This window comes from Dipteris shenzhenensis, chromosome 5 (assembly GCF_047967505.1).
Source record: "Dipteris shenzhenensis isolate YYH24624 ecotype China chromosome 5, Dip_SZ_1.0, whole genome shotgun sequence".
NCBI lineage: Eukaryota > Viridiplantae > Streptophyta > Polypodiopsida > Gleicheniales > Dipteridaceae > Dipteris > Dipteris shenzhenensis.
The window spans coordinates 28,600,343-28,626,947 of record NC_141600.1 but is presented as its reverse complement, the minus strand read 5'-3'; the positions used below and the strand labels follow the sequence as shown (position 1 = coordinate 28,626,947).

Here is a 26,605-nt window from a genome sequence, read left to right as displayed (position 1 = left end):
GCACCCTTTTATTGTAATTGGGAGGATGAACTATCAAAGCAACAATGAAGTCATGTCAACAATATAACATAATAATAATTACGCTAACGCATCACGATTATCGGTACACTAATTCTACTTAGAATACCTGTAAGACCTTGTGCCAATCATGGGACTTGAGGCCACTAAGCTTATTGTCCTTTGAAAATGCTCCTTTCAAGCAATGCATGTACCCTGTCGGTGTTTGAAAAGAGGCAATGTCTGCCTTGACCGCTGCCTCCTCCCTCGTAGAGAGGATCCACGTTGCTTTCAGGAGGACAACTTTTCCCGAAGCATGCACTTGGGGCCACAAACGAGACATCCTATTGATAGCATGCAAGTCTTCTCGCACTCCTCTCGAGTCCTTGGAACCAACCAAGTGTGCCCAAATAGTAGCCCCCACATTCTTGAAGATATGCATGGGATCCAAGAGATGATTGATTTGTAACTAACCCCAATAAGGAAGCTCGTGAAAGATCGATAGCCTCTTCATACCAGGAGGAGGTTCCTCTCCATTCGCCCTCCAAGCTTGAATCCAATCACTTGCCTTCAAATATGATGGTGGTGGATCAAGCTGACCTCCATGTGCGAGATGGTCAAGCGGAAGGTATCGAGCATGACCTTCATAAACATTTTTCCTCATATGTTTGGAGTAGCGTGCAAGTGATTTCAGAGCCGGTCCACAAACAGTACAAGCATGGTACCCACTTGTAACAAGTCCTGCACGCGTGCATGAATGTGTTAGTACAAGACATGCGTGCAAAAGAGAGTAAAAAAAGCATAATCCCTCATTGTACATGTAAAGACACAACCACGTACTTGCGGCGCACTCTCCATATCCTTGGTAGTCATGCATGGTTCACATCAAGATACCCTTGACCAAAATATCATTGGTATGTCTAGGAGCTCTGGAAATATCAAAGACCTGCACTCCTCTCCATAATATCTATAACTCCTCTATCAAAGGTGCCATGTACACATCCATGTTTTTTTCCTTGTACTTTCTTGGCACTAGTGCAAGCATGAGGTGTCCCTTTTTTATTGTTAGCCATGGTGGGATATTGTAATTCACCACGACTATGGGCCATGTCGTTCAAGATGTCGAGCGTAACCCGAAAGGATTCACGCCGTCCATGGCTAGCACAAGATGTAAGTTGCGTGGCTCCCTCGCAAAGTCCGGCCACTGATTATCTATGTGCTTCCAAGCTGCACAATCTGCGGGAATCCTCAATGTGTGAGGTCTAACCTCATTAAGGCCGAGACACTTGTATCCGACCACCCATACTGTACTTGTAGATTCAAGATTGAGAGACAAGCACGTAGTTTATACATCCTAGCACCCTCGTACAATTGTGTTGATTGCAACTCTCGCATTTTGACCTCAGACTCTAACATCATGTGTACGTGGGATGTAGTGTCCCTAAAAATGGAATCCATCATGTTGACCATACCCTCGTCGTCATCCGGGAGACTATAGTCTTACTGAAAGTGAGAAGGTATATGTGTACCCTCGTCACCCTCCTCATCCTGTTTTAAGATTTCATGTAAATATAAGATCTTCTATTTCCTGGTATACAATAAGATTGCGAACTTAAATAGCTTTGACTTACCGATGGTCCATCAACATGTGCAACACCAATGGGGGGTACTGGTTCCGGCTCCTCCCCATACATCCGCAAGTGGCGCATGATAATACGACATTGATGTCGTACTTCTCGCTTGCAATGAGTGCAATGATAGTATAACCTCTCCGTAAGCCACTTCATGCTCGTGAGCGTTGGCGCATCATCGGACGAGCTTCCACTCGTCCCTTCCATCTACACTTGTAAAATGACAACATAAGCATGAAGAAGAGATATTAACAGTTATAAAATAGCATGTTTGAGCTTCTTTTGATGCTACATCAAAAAAGTGACTGTAAGCGTCGCTATATAGCGACTTTTTGCTCTGTTCTGTCACTATATAGCGACGTTTTTAATTAAAAACGTCGCTATATAGCGACACTGTGGGTTAAAACCCGAAACTCTAATCGCGTCACGTTTTCTTCATACTATTCCCTAATCTCTCAAGTAAGCAAGCCAATATCTCCTCCCACCTATTTTTGACGACCTCCCACCTATTTCAAGCAACCTCCCACTCTATTTTCCACTCCTCACCCTTCTCCTACCTCTTGTACTCCCTCTCTATCCTTTTCCCTCTTTGGTTTCTTGAAAGAAAGCAAGAGGTGAGTTTGTTTCAACAATGTAGGTTGTTTGTTTATTAGCTTTAGTTTTGTGAGTGTTTCTTCTTGTATTGCTAAACCTGTAAACTAGTTTTCATGCTTGTTTTGAAAGGATTGAAACAAAAAACAAGATTAATTTGAAGAAAGAAAGAAAACTCACCTCTTTTTTCTGTATTTCTCTTCCTTCTCTTTCTCCTTGTCTCCTCAATCTCCTCCTTTCCTTGTCTCCTCAATCTCCTCCTTTCCTTGTCTCCTCAATCTCCTCCTTCCACTAACATCTTATTTGAAAAAATGGGTTGTTTTCTCTCTTTTGTAGGGCCAGTCCGCTACACCGAGCAGGACATACTATTTCAGGTAAGTGCTTCCTCTTTTTTCCATTTATTATTTTTGTTATTTGCATTGGCCTGCAGCTAGCGCCTTAAGCGCTAGCTGCACTGATAGGCGTAGGAACCCTCTCTTCCCCTCAAACTCTTTCCTTCTTCCCCCTTCTATTTTTCTCTTTTTCCCCCCTTCTCTTTTTTCTCTCCTCTTATTCTCTCTTTCCCCTTCTCTATTTCCCCCTTCTCTCTTTTCCCTTCTCTCTTTCCTTTCCCTCTTATTGTCTATTTCTGCATAGCATGAGAGCATGAGCTTCTCTCTTTCCTCTTATGCTTCTCTCTTTCCCTTCTCTATTTCCCCCTTCTCTCATTCTCTATTTCTGCATAAGCTCATTCTCTATTTCTGCATAAGCTTATGCTTATGCTTCTTTCATTCCCCCTTCTCTATTTCCCCCTTCTCTCATTCGCATAAGCTCATGCTCATGGATGAGCATAAGCATGAGCTTATGCTTATGCTAATTCTTAAGCATAAGCATAAGCATAAGCTCATGCTTATGCTCATGCATGAGCATGAGCTTATGCTTAATTTTCCCCCTTCTCTATTTCTCTATTTCCGCATAACCTTATGCTTATGCATGAGATTCGCATAAGCTTATGCTTATGCATGAGCTTATGCAAAAATAGAGAATGAGAGAAGCATAAGCTCATGCTTATGCTTCTCTCATTCTCTATTTCCGCATAAGCTCATTCTCTATTTTTGCATAAGCTCATGCTTATGCTTCTCTCATTCCCTCTTCTCTATTTCCCCCCTTCTCTATTTCTGCATAAGCTCATGCTTATGCTTCTCTCTTTCCCCCTTCTCTATTTCCCCCTTCTCTCATTCTCTATTTCCGCATAAGCTTATGCTTATGAATGAGCTTATGCGGAAATAGAGAATGAGAGAAGCATAAGCTCATGCTTATGCTTCTCTCCTTCTCTATTTCTGCATAAGCTCATTCTCTATTTCCGCATAAGCTTATGCTTATGCTTCTCTCTTTCCCCCTTCACTATTTCCCCCTTCTCTATTTCCGCATAAGCTCATGCTTATGCTTCTCTCTTTCCCCTTTCTCTATTTCCCCCTTCTCTCATTCTCTATTTCCGCATAAGCTTATGCTTATGCATGAGCTTATGTGGAAATAGAGAATGAGAGAAGCATAAGCTCATAAGCTCATGCTTATGCTTCTCTCTTTCCCCTTTCTCTATTTCCCCCTTCTCTCATTCTCTATTTCCGCATAAGCTTATGCTTATGCATGAGCTTATGTGGAAATAGAGAATGAGAGAAGCATAAGCATGAGCTTATGCTTCTCTCCTTCTCTATTTCCGCATAAGCTCATTCTCTATTTCCGCATAAGCTTATGCTTATGCTTCTCTCTTTCCCCCTTCTCTATTTCCCCCTTCTCTATTTCCGCATAAGCTCATGCTTATGCTTCTCTCTTTCCCCCTTCTCTATTTCCCCCTTCTCTCATTCTCTATTTCCACATAAGCTTATGCTTATGCTTCTCTCATTCCCCCTTCCCTATTTCCCCCTTCTCTCATTCACATAAGCTCATGCTCATGCATGAGCATAAGCATGAGCTTATGCTTAAGTTTCCCCCTTCTCTATTTCTCTATTTACGCATAAGCTTATGCTTATGCATGAGCTTATGCTTCTCTCATTCTCTATTTCTGCATAAGCTCATTCTCTATTTCCGCATAAGCTTATGCTTATGCTTCTCTCTTTCCCCCTTCTCTCTTTTCCCCTTCTCTATTTCCCCCTTCTCTCATTCGCATAAGCTCATGCTCATGCATGAGCATAAGCATGAGCTTATGCTCATGCTTGAGCATGAGCTTATGCTTAAGTTTCCCCCTTCTCTATTTCTCTATTTCCGCATAAGCTTATGCTTATGCATGAGCTTATGCGGAAATAGAGAATGAGTTTTTGCATAAGCTCATGCTTAGGCTTCTCTCATTCTCTATTTCCGCATAAGCTGATTCTCTATTTCGCATAAGCTTATGCTTATGCTTCTCTCATTCCCCCTTCTCTATTTCTGCATAAGCTCATGCTTATGCTTCTCTCTTTCCCCCTTCTCTATTTCCCCCTTCTCTCATTCTCTATTTCCGCATAAGCTCATTCTCTATTTCTGCATAAGCTTATGCTTATGCTTCTCTCATTCCCCCTCACCTCTTTCCCCCTTCTCTATTTCCCCCTTCTCTCATTCGCATAAGCTCATGCTTATGCTCATGCATGAGCATGAGCTTATGCTTAAGTTTCCCCCTTCTCTATCTCTATTTTCACATAAGCTTATGCTTATGCATGAGCTTATGTGGAAATAGAGAATGAGAGAAGCATAAGCTCATGCTTATGCTTCTCTTATTCTCTATTTCCGCATAAGCTCATTCTCTATTTCCGCATAAGCTCATGCTTATGCTTCTCTCATTCCCCCTTCTCTATTTCCCCCCTTCTCTATTTCCGCATAAGCTCATGCTTATGCTTCTCTCTTTCCCCCTTCTCTATTTCCCCCTTCTCTCATTCTCTATTTCCACATAAGCTTTCCCTCCCCCTTCTCTCTTTCCCCCTTCTCTATTTCCGCATAAGCTCATGCTTATGCTTCTCTCATTCTCTATTTCCGCATAAGCTCATGCTTATGTTTCTCTCTTTCCCTCTTCTCTATTTCCCCCTTCTCTCATTCTCTATTTCCACATAAGCTCATTCTCTAGCTTCTCTCTTTCCCCCTTCTCTATTTCCCCTTTCTCTCATTCTCTATTTCTGCATAAGCATAAGCATGAGCTTAGTCTCTCTAACTCTTATTCTCTATTTCCCTCTTCTTCCTCTTCTCTTTCCTTTCCCTCTTCTTTCCTTTCCCTCTTTATTCCCTCTTTCCTTTCCCTCTTCTTTCTTCTTGCCTATGCCTATGCCTATGCTTATGTTTGTTTGTTTTTTTTGTTTTTGTGTTTGTGTCTATGTTAGACATGGGATCACGTCGCTCATCCGATGAGTATGGACAGCCTCGCAGGAGAAGAGCTCATGATCTTTATGCTCCAGAGGACTTTGATTCCTCTCAGGCGACTACCCCGAGGACTACCCCTGGTCTGACTCCTCTCGGACCTAGCACTATGACTACCCTTGGTCCGACTCCTCTTCCACATAGCACTGCGACTACCTCTCGGGGAACTCCTTTGCTAGCTGCGCATGGCTTTGTCGGGAGTCCTGACGAGTTTGTAGTGCAGATGAGCGATGAGGAGGCAGTGAGATTCTTCTCTTTGCTATCTCAGAGGACCTCAGCAATCCCCTCCCCTACACCAACAGGTGGACGTACTGCCCAGCTGTCCCCTCGTGCCCCTTCGACCGTGGGATCATCACCTGCACATGCCTCTTGCAAGGGAAGGAAGGGTAGGACGGGCGGCTCATGTTGTGCTGAGTCGGGAGATGTAGACGAGTCAGCACGCTCATGCTCCTTTAGGTCTCCACTTGGTTCGGAGACACAGTATCAGTCAGGTCCCTTTCCCTCTCCTACTCCCACTGCTACTCCTCACTCCGGAAGCGCTCGTGCAGCTTCTACTCCTTCTGACTCTACTACCGTCAGTCCTCCTTACTCATCAGGGGATCTCTCCTATCAAATCACATCTGTCGGAGAGATAATAGAAGATAAAAAGGGCAAAGCAGTGATGGCCGCCATGAGGAGGTTGATGAGTCATCACTTCAAGAGCGGCATAAATACCGATTGGCGGTATCAAGATGCCCAAAAGAAGCAGGCAGTCATCGATGAGTTAAAACAAAGATACCCTAATCTGCCAAATGTGGAGTTTAATGACGATTATATGCGAGAGTGCATGGGTTTGGTCTTGAAGCATCGTAGATCAACCTTGCGTACTTCCATCACAAAGGGGTTGGCTAAACCCAACTGGGCAGACAAAGCTGATTGGAAGTACTTCAAGAAGCAACATAGGGACCATCCTAAATTGTTTGAGGGTCAGAGGAGGGCTGCGAAGAGATGGTTGGATGTCATAGGTACTTTGCACTTTGGTGCAGGCGGATGGTATGCGTTCGAGGCAACCGTGGTAAGTCTACTTCTTCTCATTTAATGTATTGTTCTATTTGTTTTACTACATATTACATGCACTTTAGCTAACTCTAACTCTCGTAAATTGGATCCACAGCAAGCGCTGCGATGGGTCATCTTCCTACAGATGCAGAGACGCAACGCGCATTTCGGATAGGAACAAAGCCATGGTTCATTGAGCAAGAGGCAATGGGAGCGACGGGCGATTGGGCTGAGGTGGCTACTCACACGGTATAAGTTTACTCCTACTTGTAATCTCACTTTTTAATTTAAGTTCCAATCTAATTTTTGATTTATATGGTTCACTCTTAGGGTCAAAGCTCAAGCGTCCCATCATCGGAGGCGGGCGATCAACAGGGCCAAGGATCAGACACAGGTAGTGAGGATGAGGAAGAAGACGTAGGTGTCGAGGACCAAGGAACAGGCCAACAAGACGAGGATGATTCGGATTCGGATGAGTAGTAGTGGTAGTAGCATTTTGTATATCCGCTCGTTTGAGCAATTTTGTATCGCCCTTTCAAAAGGGTAATTTTGTTACAAACAATGTTGTATATGTCCAACATGTATATGCTTTTGTTGCTCATCATTTCACAAGAGCGATTTTATATCACCCTTTTCGCAAGGGAAATTTTGTTATAAAAAAACTTTGTTTTGTAATTACAGAAAAAAAAAGGATTAGTGGGGCTAAACAGGGCCAAAAGGAAGCCCTGTTTAGCCCCACTAACCCTTTTTTTTAAGTTTTGTTAATCGTCGCTATATAGAGACGTTTACCAGTGTCGCTATATAGCGACGTTTACCAGTGTCGCTATATAGCGACATTTCCAGTGTCACTATATAGCGCTCATGCATGTTGCATACTAAGAATTTACAAGAAAATGTGCTTTTCAAACCATGTAAATGATATTTGATAGCTATGATACTTTATAGAGGCCTTGAACAAAGTGAGTTTAAGGCTTATACAAAGTATCATATCCATCGGAGATAGGCATATATGTTAGAAGCATAACGAAGCATATTTTTCAACACCCAAGGATGATGCCATGAAAATGATACCCTATGGGTACATACTTTGCAAAGGCCTCATAGTTTAAGGTCTAAAAAATATATTATACCCATTTGTGCAATAGTTTTGGGGGGGGGGAGCTTGTTGCATATGCACTAAGTTGGGCAACTGGGGTTGGGGTGGAGAGGTGAATTTTCTGTTGGACCACTTTTGCATTTAAACACTAGGCCTTCTGAATCCTATCATGAAAGTCTTTGCTCAGTCTAGATCTCCACTCCACTATTCTATCATCTCTTTGACCAAGACAAACATGACTCATAACCACAACATTCCTCTATACGTTTCATCTCTAGACATGTAAAATTTAATCCTCAAGTACAAAATCAGCTTCTTGCAACCACTCTTTTTCAACATTTCTTATGGATGTTTCAACAGAAACCTTCCATACTCTAGGCAAATGATCGGGCACACCTAGGATAGATTGGTCCACATTCCATGTATGGGCTACAGAGGTATTGTAGGGCCTAAAATACACAGTGACAATATCATAGTTCCCATGTTGCTCTTGCAAAGACTTAATGCAATGAGATGCAAAGAAAGGGATGTATATTCCATGTAAACACATATACTTTAACCCCATTGGTTCTCTAGGATTGAGCAATAAAGTGCATGATTTATGGAGGGGGAGAAGTTGCAAATTACCTCTTGGTACCTATTCATGGTACCCAATTGTACATTTTGCCTCGTACCCTATAGAATCAAAGTACCTCAAGGTACATCCAAAGTACCTTATGTAATTCAAAGTATCCCAAGGTATCTTGAACTAAAAGTACCATATTGTACCTTTTGAAGTACCTTGTGGAACTCGAAGTACCATATTGTACCTTTTGAAGTACCTTGTGGAACTCAAAGTACCCCAAGGTACATCCAAAGTACCTTGTGTAATTCAAAGTATACCAAGGTATCTTGAACTTAAAGTACCATATTGTACCTTTTGAAGTACCTTTGGAACTCAAAGTACCCCAAGGTACCATCCAAACAACCCTTTGGTATGGCATTAGCCGGGCACCTAGTCACTCGAATTAAATTCCTAAATTTTATAGGGAATTTTATTATAAAGAGACGTTTTAATAGTTTTCAATTCTCGAATTAATTACCTGCGATTTAATTCCTTGGCCAATCCTAGACTCAGAAGAAAGCAATAATAAAATCGATCTCCATTATTTGGTGGAGACCATTAAGATTCATTCCAGATCAAGTAACAAAAGATGTATGCTAGTAGCTCCTTAATGGTGAGTGCTTTGTTGAAAAAAAGAGCAAGCATAGTCACTTGGATGAAGTTTCCATTCACCCGAATGGTTCAAAGTGAGGCTACTCTATGTTGTTTTTACTCACTTTAGATGAGGAGTTAGTAGGTAAAATAGTTGATGTGGATAAGAAATGGGCTAGAATGTGGTTGAGTTCAATGGATACATATGACACACCAACAAAGGATCTAAGAACTAAATGCCAAAGGTGTTAGAGACAGAATATTTGGAGATCAAGAAGAAGATCTTGGAGTGCATGGTGCAAGGTATAACAATTGTTGGTTTTTCTTTCAGCTTCTCTTATGATATCTTGTTATCAGAGCAAGATACAAACTTATCACACATCATTGGCATGGATATAGAGCATTTCATGGGAACAGACATTGATGTGTGGGAGAAGCCATGCACATTTTTCATAAATGAGTTGTAGGACCGTAGAGTATCAGGGATAGTTGACCTTCTATGGTTTATCATAAATTATCCTTTGGCAGACAAGAAAAGGTCAACATTGGACTTGTTCATGTCAGAATCACAAAGGGATGCTCTGTATTCTAGTTTGACTTGGGGATTTGGATACTTAGTCACAAAATTATTCCATGGTATAGTCTCATGTCATCAGCCTAGCATACTAGAAGGCATTGCCATTACAACCTTATAGCCTTTCTTAATGTGTTTCTTATCAGGGGTGGTGATAATCTCATTGAAGCTCCAAAAAAGCTTCTCAAGCCTCATTACATTGAGGAAGAAAAGCCTAAACTTGATGCAACAATGGTGGATTATAGAAAGCCGTTGGATCCACACCTGATAGTGGAGATGGCAGAAAACTTACTTAATGATGGATGGATGGTAGCATTGTACCGAATGGGTTTCCTGTAGAAAAGCTACTACATAATGGTATAAATGTAAATGTCATTGATAACACCCATCAAATCCAAATTTTTGATGCATTTACAATTGTACTACCTTCTTCAAAAAAGAAAATACTAAAGAAGAGAAAGGGGAAAAGGATGGTAGTGACTGAGAGGGTGATAACTCTAGCTCAGGTGATGAGGAGGATGATAGTTCTATATCTAATGAGAATCAATGAAAAGAATTATGCACAAAGATATGGGGGGATCCAATATCCCAAAGAGTCAAGGAGGTTCCAATCATCATATGAGAAGGCCAGACACTACTACACACAGATCCTATTGCGACGTTTACATACCGACATTTAGCGCCCGCTTAGCGTTAATCGTCGGTATGAAAAGCGGGTTTCGTAAATCGTCGCTATATAGCGACTGTTGCTAAAAGTCGCTATATAGCGATTTTTACAAAAGTCGCTATATAGCGACTTTTAAAAGTCGCTATATAGTGACACTAATACAAAATATTATAGCGACATTTTTTACAGAGAGGTTTTTTTTTAATAAAAGGCCTTAAAAGTTAGTTTTTTCCAATGACAAAATTTTTTAAATTTTCATACATGTTTGAGCTCATAGAGAATGAAAAAAAGAGAGCATGTACATCAAGCCTTTGAAGCTCATATATTCATGTCCAAGTTTGAGATGAGAAAAATCAAATAAGAGCATTTACATCAACTGTTTCATCTTGAGCCAAGTCTAAGGCGCCAAGCAAGTCTATCTCCAACTCTATACCGAGTTGATCTCCTATATCATCATCGTACTCTAGCATCGTACGTTCACCTAAAAGTATTTGATCATCTTCTTCAATCTCGGGGGGGTTACTCATCATATGTAACCCTATTACATGAGTTCAACAAAAGGAAATTTTTTATTTCTAAAATTTACAGAAATAAATATACATAAGGGACTATTTAAAATAGTTTTGAAAAAAATTTACAGATTTGTATAGAAAAGGGGTACATTTTATTAATGAAAATTTTACACAGATAAGGGATTTTAGAAATATGCCTTGAACGCACGTGGTATAGAGGGTTTATACAAAGTGACCCCCCCGAGTCTTCAATAAAGCTTAAGTGTGGTGATTGATCTTGATGATTGTTGTCTTCTTCGTCAATATCGTGATCTCCATCCTCCTCCCGTGCGATGCCATTATGCGCATCTTCCTCTTGGCTTATATGGTGATCTACAATTGGATCCGGCATTGGTAGTGTCATCTCCATATCCACATCTCAATCTTCAAAAATTTGCTTACTTTGTGGTGCAACTTGGATCACGTACCACCATCTTGGATCAGAACGATCCGAATGAAAAACCACCTATATTGAAGATGGGTGCCAAATGTCGTCAATTATATATATATCAATGGACTTTAAAAACGAAAGCTTCGCCATTGGGTTATTTAATGTGAGCAACTTGCATTGGGATCTTGTTGAAGACCTTGGATCTCGATACAAGTTCTGTCACATAGCATACATCAACATGGATCGTGTTGACGACTTCATTGAGGGAGAGAGCCAAAACTCGATGTTCCCTACAAGCTTTCGCATCCAAAAGATGGAACATAGAAAGGATGGGTGCCTCAAAAAGTCAAAAGACAATTCTTGGTTACTTAAAAAAACGTAAGCTCTTATCAATTTATGTTGAGTTCGATCCTTTGTTGTTAATAGGTCCTCCCTCATTGCAATATGGGTATGGTGTAGGTATTGGTGCTCCTTCGGTCCCTTGGATGCCAGAAATGCTCTACTACTCCCTGTGGATCCCAACAAAGTTCCAAAGTTAGCAAAAGGATCTAGGCCTCATGCAATGCATGGGCGGAATGCAGTAGGCTGCCAATGCCATTTTGTGGTAAAGTAGTTGTATCACTAGGTTGACGTAGCATGCATTTCATACATTCACATGCATCACACTGACTTGGATGACACTATTAGCCATGGAAATTCTATGGATATTATAAGTGATCCCAACCATGCTTTTGCCCCATGGCTATCCTTAGACAGGAAACAATGGATATTCAATATGTTGTGTAAGGGGTTCACTTCCTCACAAGTTTTGGACAAGCACATTGCAATGGTGCATTAGAGGCAACAGTTAAGCCCGGATTGTGTTTATCAAAGAGACGATTTTGTTTCCATTAGGGATGTACTCAATATTGTGAAGCGTTTAGCTTCGAGTACGTATGAACTACACTCCAATGATGCCCAAAGCATACGAATGTGGATGATTGAGAATAGAGACCATGTCTTTGTATACCAAGAACAAGACAATCGCCATGACTTCATCCTTGGTATCCAAACACCTTGGCAACTACAGAAGATGAGTGAGTTTGGAAATGATAACTTGGTTGCATTAGACTCAACATTTGGAACAAATGTGTATAAGGTAAGAGTTTATATTTATCTACACCTTATTATAACTGCATTTTTCATTCTCATTCTCATCCTATATTTCTTTCATGTTCTAGTAATATAATGATAGCTACACTTTGGCTACCTTGTAGTTTCAATTGTACACTATGTTGGTTTTTGATCCACATCATAATGGAGTTCCGGTTGCTTGGGTGATCACCTCGAGTTCCACTATGGATGTGGCCAAATATTGGTTGAGAGTGTTACACAATCATGTCCTTGAACTTAACAAGTCATGGGATATCAATGCCTTTATGGTAGATGATGCAGCTGCTAAAATCCAAGCTTTGAGGTACACATACATATTGGATAATGCATATTGTCATTTGTGTGTTCTCAGTCTCTGCTAATTTAAGACCTCCTAATATCTTACTTACTCTTTTTTTGAATGCATGTAGATGTGTCTTCAATATACCTATATATTTATGCCTTTGGCATGTTCGACGGTGCTGGTTAAAGCATGTCATTAAAAAGGTCAATGATTGGCCCAAGCGTGCCGAGATTTTTAAGAGGTTGGGAATATGGGACGTGATAAATCATGGTCTGACAAGCAATTGATGGTTGAGGCTGAGATGGAGATTGACCAATTCATACAAGACTTTGTCGAGGAATCGAAGTTCCCAGAGTATTTTCAAGATCGATGGGCCCATCGCTTACGTAAGTTCGGACATATCCATACTCAAGGTGGTGTTACTTCTCTATATGCTGACTTGTCTATTGGGTCTACAAATCTTGCGTAACCTCTCACTTGCTTAGTTGTGCTACAACTATGTGGGTTTGAGCAGCACGTACTCTCCCACATGCAAATCAAGACATGAACAGGGCAATCGAGTCATACCACGCAACTCTAAAGTCTCGCTTTTTATGTGAGAAGAAAAAAATATATGGGCGACGTCTAGATTGGCCGGTACATAAGCTTACATCAGCTTGCTTACCCTACTACTGGTATATGGATGTTCTTAAAGAGAAAGGGTTTAAGCATAACTTTAACATGAACGGCTAATAGAGCATTCTGTCACAAGAGCCCTCAATATTAGCGATGCATCTGTTACATTTTCAAGGGATGGACGCACTGCATCAGTTCTAAGTGAAAGCAAACGCGAACATTATTACACCGTGTACAATGCCATCTCTGAATAGGCCTGCTGCAATTGTAATTGGTCCAAGAAAGGGAATGTGTGTAAGCATCAAATCAAAGTTATGCTTCTTCAGGGCTTAGAGGTGCACACGATCATTCGCAAGTGCCACAACTTGTACCAGGACGAGATTGGTGCTTCCTCTTCATCACATGCTCCAACAACAAGAATGCATGTACATGACTCGACACTACATCTACATGAACGTTCAGGTAAAGATACACATAATAAACTGATGAAATTATGTCATTTTATTTTGCAATGAGATGTACACTTGGTCCAACACCTACAGTTCATGCCCACACACGTGATTGGCTAGAATTTCATGCAGATACGTTGTACCAGGGCCCACACAATCGAGAAATGTTATTGAAGTCAATTATGTCAGACTTGGATGAAGCAGTCGAGATCGCAGGTGATTTTTTCTTCCACTGCATGCATGTGTGTCATTGCTCAAAGGAGTTTTCATTCATAGGGAAGGGTGAGACCAAAGAACATTCTTTTAATGAATTTGTGCATACTTGTAGTAGGCATGGTCTTCAAGGGGGAACCAAGATTAGATATAGTAAAAGCCTGTGCTTGGATTTCCACCTTCAAGGAAAAGACAAGATATTTGCCTACCATGTCATCAAAGGAGTCACATGACACTGATATGGCATTAAGTCCCGATGGACTTAGAGGTGATTGCATAATTTTCCAGTTCATGCACTAGGTATTCTTTGGTAGGGTCAGAGCCAAGGTGTGGCAATGTGTAGGGTCAGAGCACTTCCTATGCTTCTTGCAAAATGGAATGATCCACTTGGGAAATGGAGAGTATAGGTGAGTAGGCAATCGAAGTTCATTTATATGTCAGTGTTGCCATAAAAATTTGGAGAGTCTCTATTTGTTTTTTAAGAGAATGGCAAGCCTCTAATTTTTAAATTTTCCTCATACAGGTGATGACATGAGACTACGTCAACATCTAGTGTCCCTAATGAGGCAAATGAAGCACAAATTTTGTGATATAAAAGATGCTAGTGAGATGACAGATTGTGTACAGTTTTAGGTTATGGAAGATGGTTATGATAACAGCATTGTTCGAAAGAAGCCATTTGTGGAATGAAGTCTTGCTAGGCGAAGAACACCACATGATAGTGCAAAGCCTTTCCAAAGGCCCAAGAAGAAGGCTCCTGTAACCATGCCAAAAAAACTAGACAAGCAAGCTACATCAAGACAACCTAATAGTTGATGTTATTGTTAATCTTGAAACATTGAATTGATTGTCTACCTGGGAACATGTCATCAAGTATGGATTATTTTTTGCATATTTTGAGACGACTGTATACAAATGTTGTAATTTTGTCCCTAGCCTTCTAATTTGCTTTTAAAATGGGTGGATCCTTGATAATGCACAAAGTCATATGCTCATGTAGGCAGAAACTCTCTCTCTCTCTCTCTCTCTCTCTCTCTCTCTCTCTCTCTCTTAGCTTTAAACTCATTATCTCTCGCAGTTTCAGATTTATAATGGAAGAAAAATCAAAATGGTTATATACAGAACTTGAGTTACAAAGCAATATTAAACTTAGAGGAAACATAATAAAGAGTGGAGACTAATATGAATGAAAAGATCAACATGGACAATAAAGGAAAGCCTTGTATTATGACTCACAATAAATAAGGCTTACAATGTCATTTCCAAATAGAGATTACAATAGTTGCATTTTGAATACAAAGCACAAGATGCACATAGTTCCTTAGTCCTCCTCCGAGGAATCATCAACAAAAGGATTATCACACTTTGACTCAGGGACGAGGGATGTAGCCATGGAGGCTTGATGGGCTTGCTTCTTTCCAAGAACCTTCTCAGAAGTTTAGGACAAACGCTTCTCCTTACGAGTTGGAGCATCCCAGGTAGCCATGAAACCTTGAACATGCTCCTCAATCCACTGTGCTTCATTTATCCCTTCTTTGCAAGGCAAGGTTTTCCATAAATTTTTGGCACTAAGCTTTGCCCTGTATTTTTCCTGAGCCCTACAATGAGCGCTTTATCGATCGTTGCAGGTGGCGAGAAGCACATGATGCATCCTCACTTTTCTTATCTTTGCATACTCGCTTTATCTTCGGGCCGCGCTTCAAGTGTGGAATAGGAGACATGTTGTGTATAATTCGCCTGTGGTTGTTAAATGTCCTCAGAGTTGTAAACTTCTCACGTTGAAGTGGGCATTTTTTGACCAAGCAAACAAACCAATAGTGCCCTTCATCCTCCACTCCGTGCTTGAAATTTTTACTGGCCATGGTTTGTGGTGGTGTTGGTGGCTAAGATAAGCTCCTACACACCTCCACACCAAATTCACATGGATGTGTGATTGGTTATGAAGGTTTACATTACCAAAAAAAATATGTCCTTAATGCAAAAATTATATTCACACATCATGCTATTACATAACATGGAGAGATTGGCCAACAAAAGGAAAAAGAGATTAGGGATTTTAAAAATTTCGGCATTACAAAAAAAAAAAAGAGATAGTGAGATTATATTTACAGAGTGCATGATTACATTCATGACTAAATGTCTGCCTCAGACTAAACAAACGGGTTAGTAGAGTGTTGCTTACTGAGTATGAGGTATCTTGCTTGGAGGGCCTGAGGCTTGACGTTGGGGCAGTGAGCCTTAGAGGCTATTGCTTTGTGGATCCTTGGAGCAAAGGAAGGGCGAACCTTGGAGCGGGTGCAGCCAGCGAACTTTGCAGGTGAAGGTGGGAGCGAAACTTGGAGCACACCTCAAATGGGAGGCCTCAAGCTGGAGTTGCGAAGGAGTAGGGAGTGGGAGCAATGGATAAGGCCAGTGTTAATAGAGTATTCCACCAATATGGCCAGTGATGGAGGGGCGTTGGATAAGGGAGCTTTGGATAAGGGAGTTGGTCTTCCACGTGATGGAGCATAGCAAGGATGGAGCGCAGCAGGGATGGAGCGGGATGGAGCGCAGCAGCAGGAGCAATGCAGCTTTGGATATGGCAAAGCAGCAGGGGTGATGGAGCGGCAGTCGAGGAGATGGAGCGCAGTAGGGGATAAATGCAGGTAAGCATCGTTGGGGAAGATTAACCTTCCGCGTAATTCGCCTCAGATAAATGCAAGCCTGCCCTTCCGTTTGGAAAAGTCCGATAGGCTCTAGGCCCGTTGACGAAAAGAGGGACCCATGCAAGCGCTGCTCCCACAAAAGACAAAGTGAGTAGGATGAGGATTATCCTCACCCCAAATTCTACATAATGAACTCAAGTGCTATCTTACACAACTTTGAGTGGTCTCCCCAAGAGAGATGGCCTATCATTATTATTGATCAAATTCTACATACAAAGATAGTGCACATTACAAGATCCATTCCATTTCAAACTTGTGACTGGGAGAGATTACTATTTACATGATGGGAGAGATTACATGATAGCGGGAGAGATTACATGATAGTGATTTTTTTCACTCGTGTTAAAAGGGAGTGACAAAGTACTAGTGACAAAGATTCCAAGGCTCAAGGACAAATACATTCAAAATGAGCAAATGTAAGGAAATATCCCAAGAGGACCATGAAGTGGAAGTCTTAGGAACCGAGACAATCTCAATCTGAAAGCTCATCATAAGTGGCTTGTGGATTCAAAAGCTCAAGCGAAGTGGGGTATTGTCGACGATTATTAGATAAATCGTTGAAAAACTTAGAAATCTCAAGCATGGTGGGGCGTTGATTGGGGAGGTGTGCAGTGCACGAGAGTGCCAACTTGGCCAATGCCATGGCCTCGGAGTCGCTCATCCCTGGCGTGTTAAACATGGATAATAGCTGGTCGGGATATGCTGCTTGCACCAATGCCACAAGTGTCTGCTGCAGCTGGTGATCGCTCGATTCACTTGCAGGCACAAGGGGTTCCTTGCCAGTGAGCACCTCCAGCATGACGATCCCGAAGCTGTATACGTCTCCGGCGGTGCTCACGTGTGTTGTCTGTCCATACTCTGTACTCATACAAACGTCCCACCATTGGCAAGTTATTTATAATGGATAGAAAAGAAGGAAACTGTCATGATGCGGCATGCATGATGCTTGTCTCTTGTGCAAAATGCATCAGATGATCAGACACACCGACCCAATGGCAAACCATTTGATGGATCGGAAAGAAGGAAACTGTGAATCGTGATTCCTGTGTCTCTTGTGCTTGTGAGATAGAGAGAGTAACAGAGTAAATATTAGACAGGCACAGAGAGAAAGAGAGAGTATACCCGGAGGGATGTAACCAAGAGAGCCTCGAAGCAACATGGATGTGGAGTTTTGATCAGGATTGCCCACCTCCAGCAGCTTGGCAATCCCGAAGTCCGCAACGTGAGGCTCCCACTCCTCATCCAGCAGAATGTTTGTGGGTTTCACATCGCAATGCACAATCACACCCCCCGGATGCCAGTGATGCAGATACTCCAACCCTTGAGCTACTCCTCGCAATAGTCGGAGCTTCTCTTCTTTGCCTAATGGGTACTGCCTCTGCATCGTGTGGAGATATGTGTCCAGATTGCCGTTGGGCATAAACTCCAGTATGAGGGCTTGCATCTCCAGATTGAAGCAGCATCCCCGCACCCTCACAATGTTTCGATGCCTCACCATGGCCAAGAGCTCCACCTCTCGTTTGAAGCGGACCAGTTCCGCTTGCCTCACATGCTCCGCATTCAGCACTTTCACAGCCACTGTAGTATCTTCCCGAATTAGGATCGCCTTGTACACAGTGCTTACACCGCCCACGCCAAGTATATTTGACTCTCTAAAATCGTGAGTTGCTTCTCGGAGCTCGTCGGCCGAGACGATCAATAACTGCTTTCTTCCAAGGGTAGCGCTCAGTCGGCGGTACAGCTCATTGGCAGTTGGAGTGCGAACAAGGTTGCGGTGCCTTCGATAGAGCAGAAAGCAAAAAATGACTAACAATACAGCGAAGATTGCAGCTGCCGTTGACACAAAGATGATGACCTTGAGATTTGGAGGTGATCGTTGAACAATTCCATTTTGAGTCCGCACGTTGCAGGTGCGATTGGCTGTTAAACCGCACAACTTAGGGTTTCCTCTTAAGTCTACAAGGTTTGGGTCGTTAAAAGGTCTTATATTTGGAACGTACCCCTCCAGCTGGTTGTAAGATAGATCCATCTTCTGTAAACTACGAAGGTCTGAAAAACTTGTGGGTAAATTGCCTGTGAACTTGTTGTGAGACAACACCACTACTTGGAGCTCAAGACAATATTGTAGACTTGAAGGTATGCCACCGGATAACGCGTTGTGAGAGAGATTTACTCCAACAAGCTGCTTCATTGAGGCGCCAAAGCTAACTGGTACACGACCGCTCAAGATGTTGTACGAGAGATCAAGGGTCACAAGCCCCTTAACGGCTGCGAGACTTTCTGGAATGGAACCTGAATAGAGAAAAACACATGTCCGAACAACGCATGAAGATCAGTGATCATGTATTTGCAGGTGTTGGCCGATAGATGGCGATCTAAAAAACGTTGCGATGGCTACCTGAGAGATTATTGGAAGAGAGATCCAATTGGATCAGCTGTTGGAAAAACGTAAAAATGTTGGGGATCGTTCCTTGTAATCGGTTGTTCGCCAACGTAAGAATGCTTAGAGCGGTACAATTTGCTAACGTGGGTGGAATATTACCCCCGAATTGGTTATCGCCCAAGTCGAGTCGCTGTAGTGTCAGCATTTCTCCGAGGCCAACAGGAATGTTGCCTGAGAGCTGATTGAGATCGAGCAACAACATTTCTAACTCGGTGCAGTTTGCTAGCGTAGGTGTTAGACCACCAGCCAAGCTGTTTTCCGAAAGCAAAACCATCCGCAACATATTGAGCATGCCGAACTCCTTAGGAATGTTTCCCGAGAGCCGGTTTGACGAAAGGTCAAGAGCTACCAAAGTAGTGCAGTTTGTCAAGGCCGTCGGCAATTCTCCTGTAAAACTATTGCCCCCGGCAAAAAGAGTTCGTAAAATAGGGAGCGTGCCCAACTGCGGAGGAATCTTCCCCGAGAGCTGATTCTCGCCGAGGTCGAGAACTTGTAGCACAGTGCAGTTTGCCAAGCTCCCAGGAATTTCTCGTGTCAAGTTATTTTCGCGAGCGTTAAACTCGAGCAAATGCAGGTACATGCCGAATTCTAATGGAATGCTCCCCGAGAGTTGGTTTGAGCTGAGTTCTAGATCTGATAATTCTGTGCAATTTGCCAAGGCAGTGGGCAAACTTCCCGTAAGATTATTTTCCCCGAGGCCAAGAAATGTTAGTCCAAGGAGGCTGCCGAACTCTGCAGGAATGTTCCCCGAGAGCTGGTTTGCAACCAGGCTTAACTGTGCTAACGAAGTACAATTTGCCAAGGCCCTTGGGATTTCTCCCGTCACGCTAATATTCATAAGGTATAGAACATTTAAAGAACCCAGCATGCCAAAGTCTGGAGGAATGCTCCCGGAGAGCAGGTTTGATTGGAGACTAAGGAAGGCCAATGCTGTGCAATTTGCTAAGGCCGTGGGCACTCGTCCTGTCAGTGTATTAGCCCCGAGGTCAAGAACCTCCAGCCCGCGGAGCGTGCACAACTCTATAGCTGGAATGCTGCCGGAGAGGTGGTTATACGCAGCTGTAAAGCGTGTCAAGGAAGTGCAGTTTGCCAAGGCGGTTGGCACTCCTCCCGTCAAGGTATTTCCTGTAAGGTAAAGATAACGTAATTCACCAAGCACGCCGAACTCGGCAGGAATGCTCCCGGACAGCGCAACGTTGTCGGTGAGGTCGAGGACCCTTAAATATCGCAGGGAGTGAAGCTCTGGGGGGATCCGGCCTTGGAAGGAGTTGACAGAGAGGTCGAGGGTAAGTAAGGACGTACAGTTAGCGAGCTGGGGAGGGATGGTGCCCGAGAGTTGGTTTGACTGGAGGCCAAGCGTTGCCAGCTTTGTGCAATTTGCCAAGGCTGCTGCGGGCACTTCTCCAGTCAGATTATTGGCCCTAAGGGCAAGAACTTGTAGCCGACCAAGCATGCCCAACTCAGAAGGAATGCTGCCAGAGAGATGGTTAAACGCAACAGCAAGGAACATCAAGGAAGTGCAGTTTGCCAAGGCGGTTGGCAGTCCTCCCTTCAAGTTATTGTGTGAAAGGTAGAGATAACGCAATTCACCGAGCATTTCGAACTCTGGAGGAATGCTCCCGGACAGCGCGTTGCTACTGAGGTCAAGGAGCTGCAGGTATCGTAAAGAATGAAGCTCGGGGGGGATGCGGCCTTGGAGGGAGTTGGAAGAGAGGTTGAGGGAAATCAAAGAGTGACAGGTAGCAAGCTGGGCAGGGATGGTACCGGAGAGGTTATTGGAAGAAAGGTCGAGGGTGCGGAGGGTGGGGAGGAGGGAGAGGGAGGGGGAGATAGAGCCGAGGAGTTGATAATTAGGGAGGCTGATAGACAGGAGGTGGTGGGGGGGATAAGGTTGACAAGACACACCGGGCCAATGGCAAGAAGGGGGAGGGAGGGAGGAAGAGGCCGAGGAGGAGGAGTGGTTATTGGTGGTGCAATTGGAGAGCTGCCAAGCGGACAGGATGTGCAGGGGGTCGGACTGGATGCAATCCTTGAAGGCCAGCAAGGCTGGGGCGTAAGGGTCATGTTGGGGGGGAAGGCAGAGTGCTGTTGCACTGTGATGATGATAATGAGAAGGAGCAATGAAGTACAGCAACGAGTGAGGGGGGGGGAGGAGGAGGAGGAGGAGGAGGAGGGGATGCTGGTGGTGGTGGTGGAGGAACTGCATATCTTCAGATCTCCTCTACTCTCACTGCAACTCCCACTTCAGCTGAAGAATATGATATTTTGTTCTAGTAGCCAACAAAAGGCTTCGATCTGCCTCACATGAACTTCAATCTGCCTCTCCACATGACAGGGCTGCTTGTTCAAGCTCCATGAGTAAATATTTGTCCCAAGCACCGGACGACTCCTACCTCTTGCAAGCGAGCAATTGATGTAAGATAAAACTTATCTCTTTAATCAAGCTCTATAACCTACAATCCGCTCTCTACCACTCCACAGATTCTTGTTGATCTGCCGTGAATGACTTCTCACTCTAGCTTTCGGATCAAAGCCATACAAAGTAGACCTGTGGGCATAAAAATGGGGAAAGCGTGAGGTATTCCGGTCAGAATTAACAAAGTAGCAAACAACATGACGCCCTTTGTGAACAAGAAAAATACCTGCAGGCATCTTGTTGTGAAGTATTATTGTAGCCTCCACTTAAGCTCCTCCGAGAGCTCGTGCAGGATGTGCGACACGAGTCCTCGTTCACAGTCCCAGACTAGCAACAAGAGCTGTCAAAAAGTAGAAAGGCAGGGACTTCAATTTGCCGGCAGGTAAGAGATAGAGAAGGCTGAGTCATGCACTATGGAAACTTGGTGGGCAGGTGAGAAATAGAGAAGTTGGGGAATGGCTCAAGCACTGTGAACACGTCCTGCGTGAACGGGAGAGGTGAAGGAAGAGATCTAGGCTGCATAGGGCAAAGAAGAGACCTAGAGAGGGGGATGCAACAAATGAAGCGCTCCAACAAGGGAGAGTGAGGAAAGTGGCTTAGGGAGGAGGGAGACAAGGAAGGACATTTCTCTTTCAATACAACTTTTGGTCTTCCTCTTGGTAGCCAGTACACAGTATTCAAAAAGGTGATTGTGTGTCACAAAATTTATATTATGATGCACACAAGTTTTTTAGATGGTGCAAAAAGGCATGATATTCATCTAAATCATGCCTTGTCATTGGATTTGATATGTAACATTATGCCATTTATATTTGGTAATCAAAAGATGCAGGGATGTTAAAAACTCATCTTTTGGGCCAAAACAATCAAATGTTGACATCTTGCTAAAATATAGGGATGTGAAAATGTCCTCTTTTGGGCCGTTAACGCGCTCCCTGTTTTGGCCCAAAAGAGGACATTTTCACATCCCTGTATCTTTTGATTTACAAGTCCAAATGGGGTCATGTTACATATCAAATCAAACGGCAAGGCGTACTTTAGACGATTATCATGTCTTTGTGCGCCATCTAGTAAAATTCAATGCATCAAAAAATGAATTTGTGGCCAATTTGTTGCATTGGTAAGATTAGTGGGAGGTAAGAATAAATAATTAGGGAATGATATTTTTGCAGTAACAAAGAAACATGGGTTTTGTTCTAAGGGTGAATAGAATTAAAAAACCTAAGTGTTTACATATGCATGGAATCTAGACTAATCCATGCAAGGAGTCCTTGGAAAGATGATCTCAATTACTCTAGTAGAAAGAGAGAACTTGATTGCAGTAGGGTTTGTCTTTGATACAAACAATGACTTGGAAGTTAAACATATAAACTGTCTCATGGATTGATGTGTAATTAGTGTTAATGGCTTTAAAGTTATATGCATGTTTAACCTTATGGCATTGAGGGAACATATGCACTTTTGAATAAGTTATTGTTTTTTGCTACTAAATGGGGGATTTATAAATCTTTTATTGTTTTTTATCACTCGCTTTTTTTGGCTTGCTCGCTTTTTGGTAATCCTCCCTTAGCAACGATGCAATTTTGAGAAAGCAGAAATTTGGCATTTCTTGAATTTTTTGAAAGTGCATTTTTTCTATCGGCTTTCTTCATTGGATTTCAATGGAGACTTTAAAGTGGTTGACTTTCTCTCTTTCTCATCTCTCTCTCTCTCTCTCTCTCTCTCTCTCTCTTCCGTTCTTTATCTCCTCAAGTCTTCTTAGGCAGGATCTTCACCTTTTCTCCCATACACTCCCTTCTCTCTCTCTCTAGCCAACATAGGCACTCTTCCCTGGGAGGAGGAAGAGGGACATTTTGATCCGTAGAGTCGAAAGCATGATGAATCAGGGGCCCAACGGTGTAAGCTTGTATTTGTGTTTATTGCAAGCCTTTAAATCACAAGGAGGTAGGCTCTCTCTCTCTGAGCCGTAAGAGTAATCCCTCAATGATGTCTCTCTCTCTCTCTCTCTCTCTCTCTCTCTCTCTCTCTCTCTCTGGCGTCGGTGTTTGCCTTTGCTTTGCACCTGCTAGAGTTTATGCTCTCTCTTTCTCTCTGGTTGTGGAAACATACATGGCTGCTCTTAATGAAGGGGATGCCACACTAGAGATCGCAAATGAGGCTGAATTTCACACACTGGAAAAGACACCAAAAATCCCAAAGTTTTGTATCTGAAAATGCAGAGAATGGACGCTCTCTCCAAGCTCAAAGAGATTGGGGAAAACCCCCAAGATGATTGATGAAGTAGTATATAACAAGATGTACAAATTGATAAGGGCAGAGATATGCACCATGCGGGAGGAAATTATGCAAGAAGTCTAGACACAAGCAAAAGTAATATATGATCAAATAAAGAAGCAGATGGAAACAAATATATGCAAAGCTAAGAAGGAAATGGAAAAGCAGCTCAAGGCTAAAATGCAAGAACTAAAAGTGAACATGCAAGCACAGTTAATGTGTGAAATGCAATCTAGATTGCGAGTTGAAGTGGAAGTACACCAAGTATTGCTACAAAAGGATATGCATAAAATTATGAAAGATTATGTAAATGTTGAGACAAAGGCCATGGAATTGGTAAAAGATAAGGAAATGGCAGAATTGAAATCGCAACTTAAGGCTTGTAAAAATGATGTATCTACGGCCATGGACAAAGAGTCTCAGAAAAGCAAGGAAGCAATTGTAGCCATGGAGACAAATGTTGTTAAAGTGAAAGAAAATGTTGAAAAAGAGGTGCATACTTGGGCCGAGGTGGCTAAAGATGCAAAAAAACAAGCACAAGAAGTGGGCAATGAGATGAAAGAAAACGCACCCTGGATTGAAGTGGTAAAGAAAAACAGAGGAGTAACAACTAATAAAATAGAGGTCATGAATGCCACATTGGAGGAACAGGCACGGAGAAAGGCTCGAATCTTGCATGTTAGAATTGTGGGATGGGAACAAAAAGAGGATGCCACTAAAGATGCAAAGGCACTAGCATTGAAGATAGGGGCTGAAAGTGTACCTATTGCTGCTACATGGCGGGTAGGAAAAGATGACGCCCGGCCCAAGGCCTTAATTTTACAATTTGAGGATATGGGGAAAAAAAGGCATTTTTGTCCAAAAGGATAGTCCTCAAAGGTCAGAAGATCTACTTAGACGAGGACCTCGCACAAGTGGCACATAGAAAGGAATGCATGCCAAAGATGCTTGAAGCCCGTGAACAGGGCAAGTGGGCCGTGTATAGAGATGGGAGAGTTATCATCATAGAGAGGAGATCCACATGATGGTACGCGGCCTCTGAGACTTTAAGGTTCAGTATATGGAACTGTAATGGTTCTCTAAGGCTAGATGCAGGCTATTTTGATGATTCCTTTAGGCATACGGATATCGCTATTTACACAGAGACGCCATTGCCATATCTAGGTCACATAGGCCCAGGCCCCTAAGACCTTGCACCCGACACCCATATCTTCACCGGAAACGTGTGGCACCGAGTTATGAGATCCTAGAGCTGCCCATGATTGGGATTTTTGACATGAGAAGAGTGCAACCTTTCTATTGATTAGCTTTCTGCCTATGCTAATCAATTGGTACTTTTTAGTAATACTTGCTTGGTATTTCATTAGTTTTGGGTCACTTGCAGTCCCTCTGACTGTAAGTACCTTTAGTAGCTCTCAGCTTTCAACTTATTTATTTTGTTGTGAGACAACACTAGCAGATGTATCAACTGTTTTAGTCTCATAGGCCGTTTGGCCTTTTAGAGATGTTAATATATATATATATATATATATATATATATCTCTCTCTCTCCCCTTTATCCCCTTAAGTCTTCCTCCACACCATTTCAAGTGGATTCCTTTTTGTTTACTTTTTTTATCTTGGGCAGGCCTTATGAATGATTGAATATCATTCACCGGCTTGTCTTTTTCTTTTTTTTCTCCTCAAAAAAAGGTGGCAATGGGACAATTTCACTTACTTTAATGCCTTATATTAATTTTTCAAAGTGCCCCTCCCACTAGTGGTGTATTCACCCTTAAATTAGGAAAACCTTTAAATCTCCTCTCACTTTACCCTTCCATGATAGCATTCATTTAAAGAAGAAAACGTCACCCTTAGATTATGACAATCTTTAAATCCACTCTCACTTTATCCTTCCATGATAGCATTCATTTAAAGAAGACAACAATCACCCTTAGATTATGACAATCTTTAAATCCCCTCTCACTTTATCCTTCCATGATAGCATTCATTTGAAGCCCTTACACAATCCCCATAGATAGAGAAGGTAAAACAAACGCTTACTCGTTTGCCTTTGGCATGCCCAAAAGGAAGGGATATTTAGTGGGATGAGGGGGAAGGACTGATTAGCTGAGCTTAATTGAAAAATTTTGCTGCAGGAGAAGAGGTACCTTACTAGGTTAATCGGGCAATAAATTAGAAGGGGACGAACTAATTGATTGCATTTTCTATTCTTTCTTCGCTAGGGCTCTCATGCATACTTGCAAGAGGAGCATCTATCTGTATACATTCCATAAAAACTTAATGTTCACGTGTCTAATAGTTGAAACTTTAAGTTAATTGCATCTTCTTTTTGTTACATGGGGGTGCGGGGAGAAGGACAAGATTCTCTTTGGGAAGTTAAGTAGTGTCACACAACTACACCAACTCACACACCTAGCTAATTGCATCTTTCTTGGAACAATAAAAAGTTGAAATTGTTGGAGGGCGAAAGGAAAATAAGCTCTACGAGATTAGTTCAACCTCTTATCTATGTCTTGTATGCAAACTTTTTAGGTTTTAAATTGTATTGGAGAACTAGGGAATGATGAGCAAATCCTTTTCGGAGACGGTTAGTCCAATCTCTTATCTCATTCTTGTTAAGCTTTTTAGGTTTGCATTTGTGTGATCCCTCTTGTATTTAGCATTAGTTGGCTATTTGTATTTATAGTGGGAGGCGTGTTGTTCTCCTATTGATGATTGAGGGAGCAAGGAAATTGGATATATTGCAGTAAGAATGGATTGCTCTAAGTTAATTTGGTGGAGATGAATGTAAGTTAGTAAAGGTACAAAGGTGAAGAGATAATTTGAGACACAGGCTAGTTATATAATTTGGATGGGAGCCACATGGAGTATACATGTGAAAACCATAACATCTACATTTTAATGGAAATTAATATCCTACATAACACAACAAAGTATCATCATATCCCTTCCCAAAATCAA

The 26,605-nt window shown here is 42.4% G+C and overlaps 1 protein-coding gene and 3 pseudogenes across 1 annotated transcript; 3 read left to right on the top strand and 1 right to left on the bottom strand.

Moving 5' to 3' along the window:
• Positions 1-11,653: 11,653 nt before the first annotated feature.
• LOC147901830 (uncharacterized) lies at positions 11,654-12,813 on the top strand (annotated as a pseudogene).
• A 211-nt stretch (positions 12,814-13,024) lies between these two features.
• LOC147901829 (uncharacterized) lies at positions 13,025-15,517 on the top strand (annotated as a pseudogene).
• Positions 15,518-16,799: 1,282 nt separating this feature from the next.
• Positions 16,800-21,903, bottom strand: LOC147901828 (uncharacterized). Its single transcript, XM_087375223.1, has 4 exons — positions 21,594-21,903; positions 18,907-21,499; positions 17,631-18,800; positions 16,800-17,366 (listed from the first exon to the last, which is right to left on the bottom strand). The coding sequence occupies exons 2-4, from the start codon at positions 21,155-21,157 to the stop codon at positions 16,981-16,983; spliced, it is 3,807 nt and encodes a 1,268-aa protein (XP_087231349.1). The 5' UTR covers positions 21,158-21,499; positions 21,594-21,903; the 3' UTR covers positions 16,800-16,980.
• Positions 21,904-23,968: 2,065 nt separating this feature from the next.
• On the top strand, positions 23,969-24,666 carry LOC147901827 (uncharacterized; annotated as a pseudogene).
• Positions 24,667-26,605: the final 1,939 nt, after the last annotated feature.

Coding starts and splice junctions, on each gene's coding strand:
- LOC147901828 (XM_087375223.1), bottom strand. CDS start 21,157: ATGCAGTTCCTCCACCACCACCACCAGCATCCCCTCCTCCTCCTCCTC. Junction 18,801..18,906: donor CTCTTCCAATAATCTCTCAG/GTAGCCATCGCA, acceptor TTCTCTATTCAG/GTTCCATTCCAGAAAGTCTC. Junction 17,367..17,630: donor TCTTGGTTACATCCCTCCGG/GTATACTCTCTC, acceptor GTATGAGTACAG/AGTATGGACAGACAACACAC.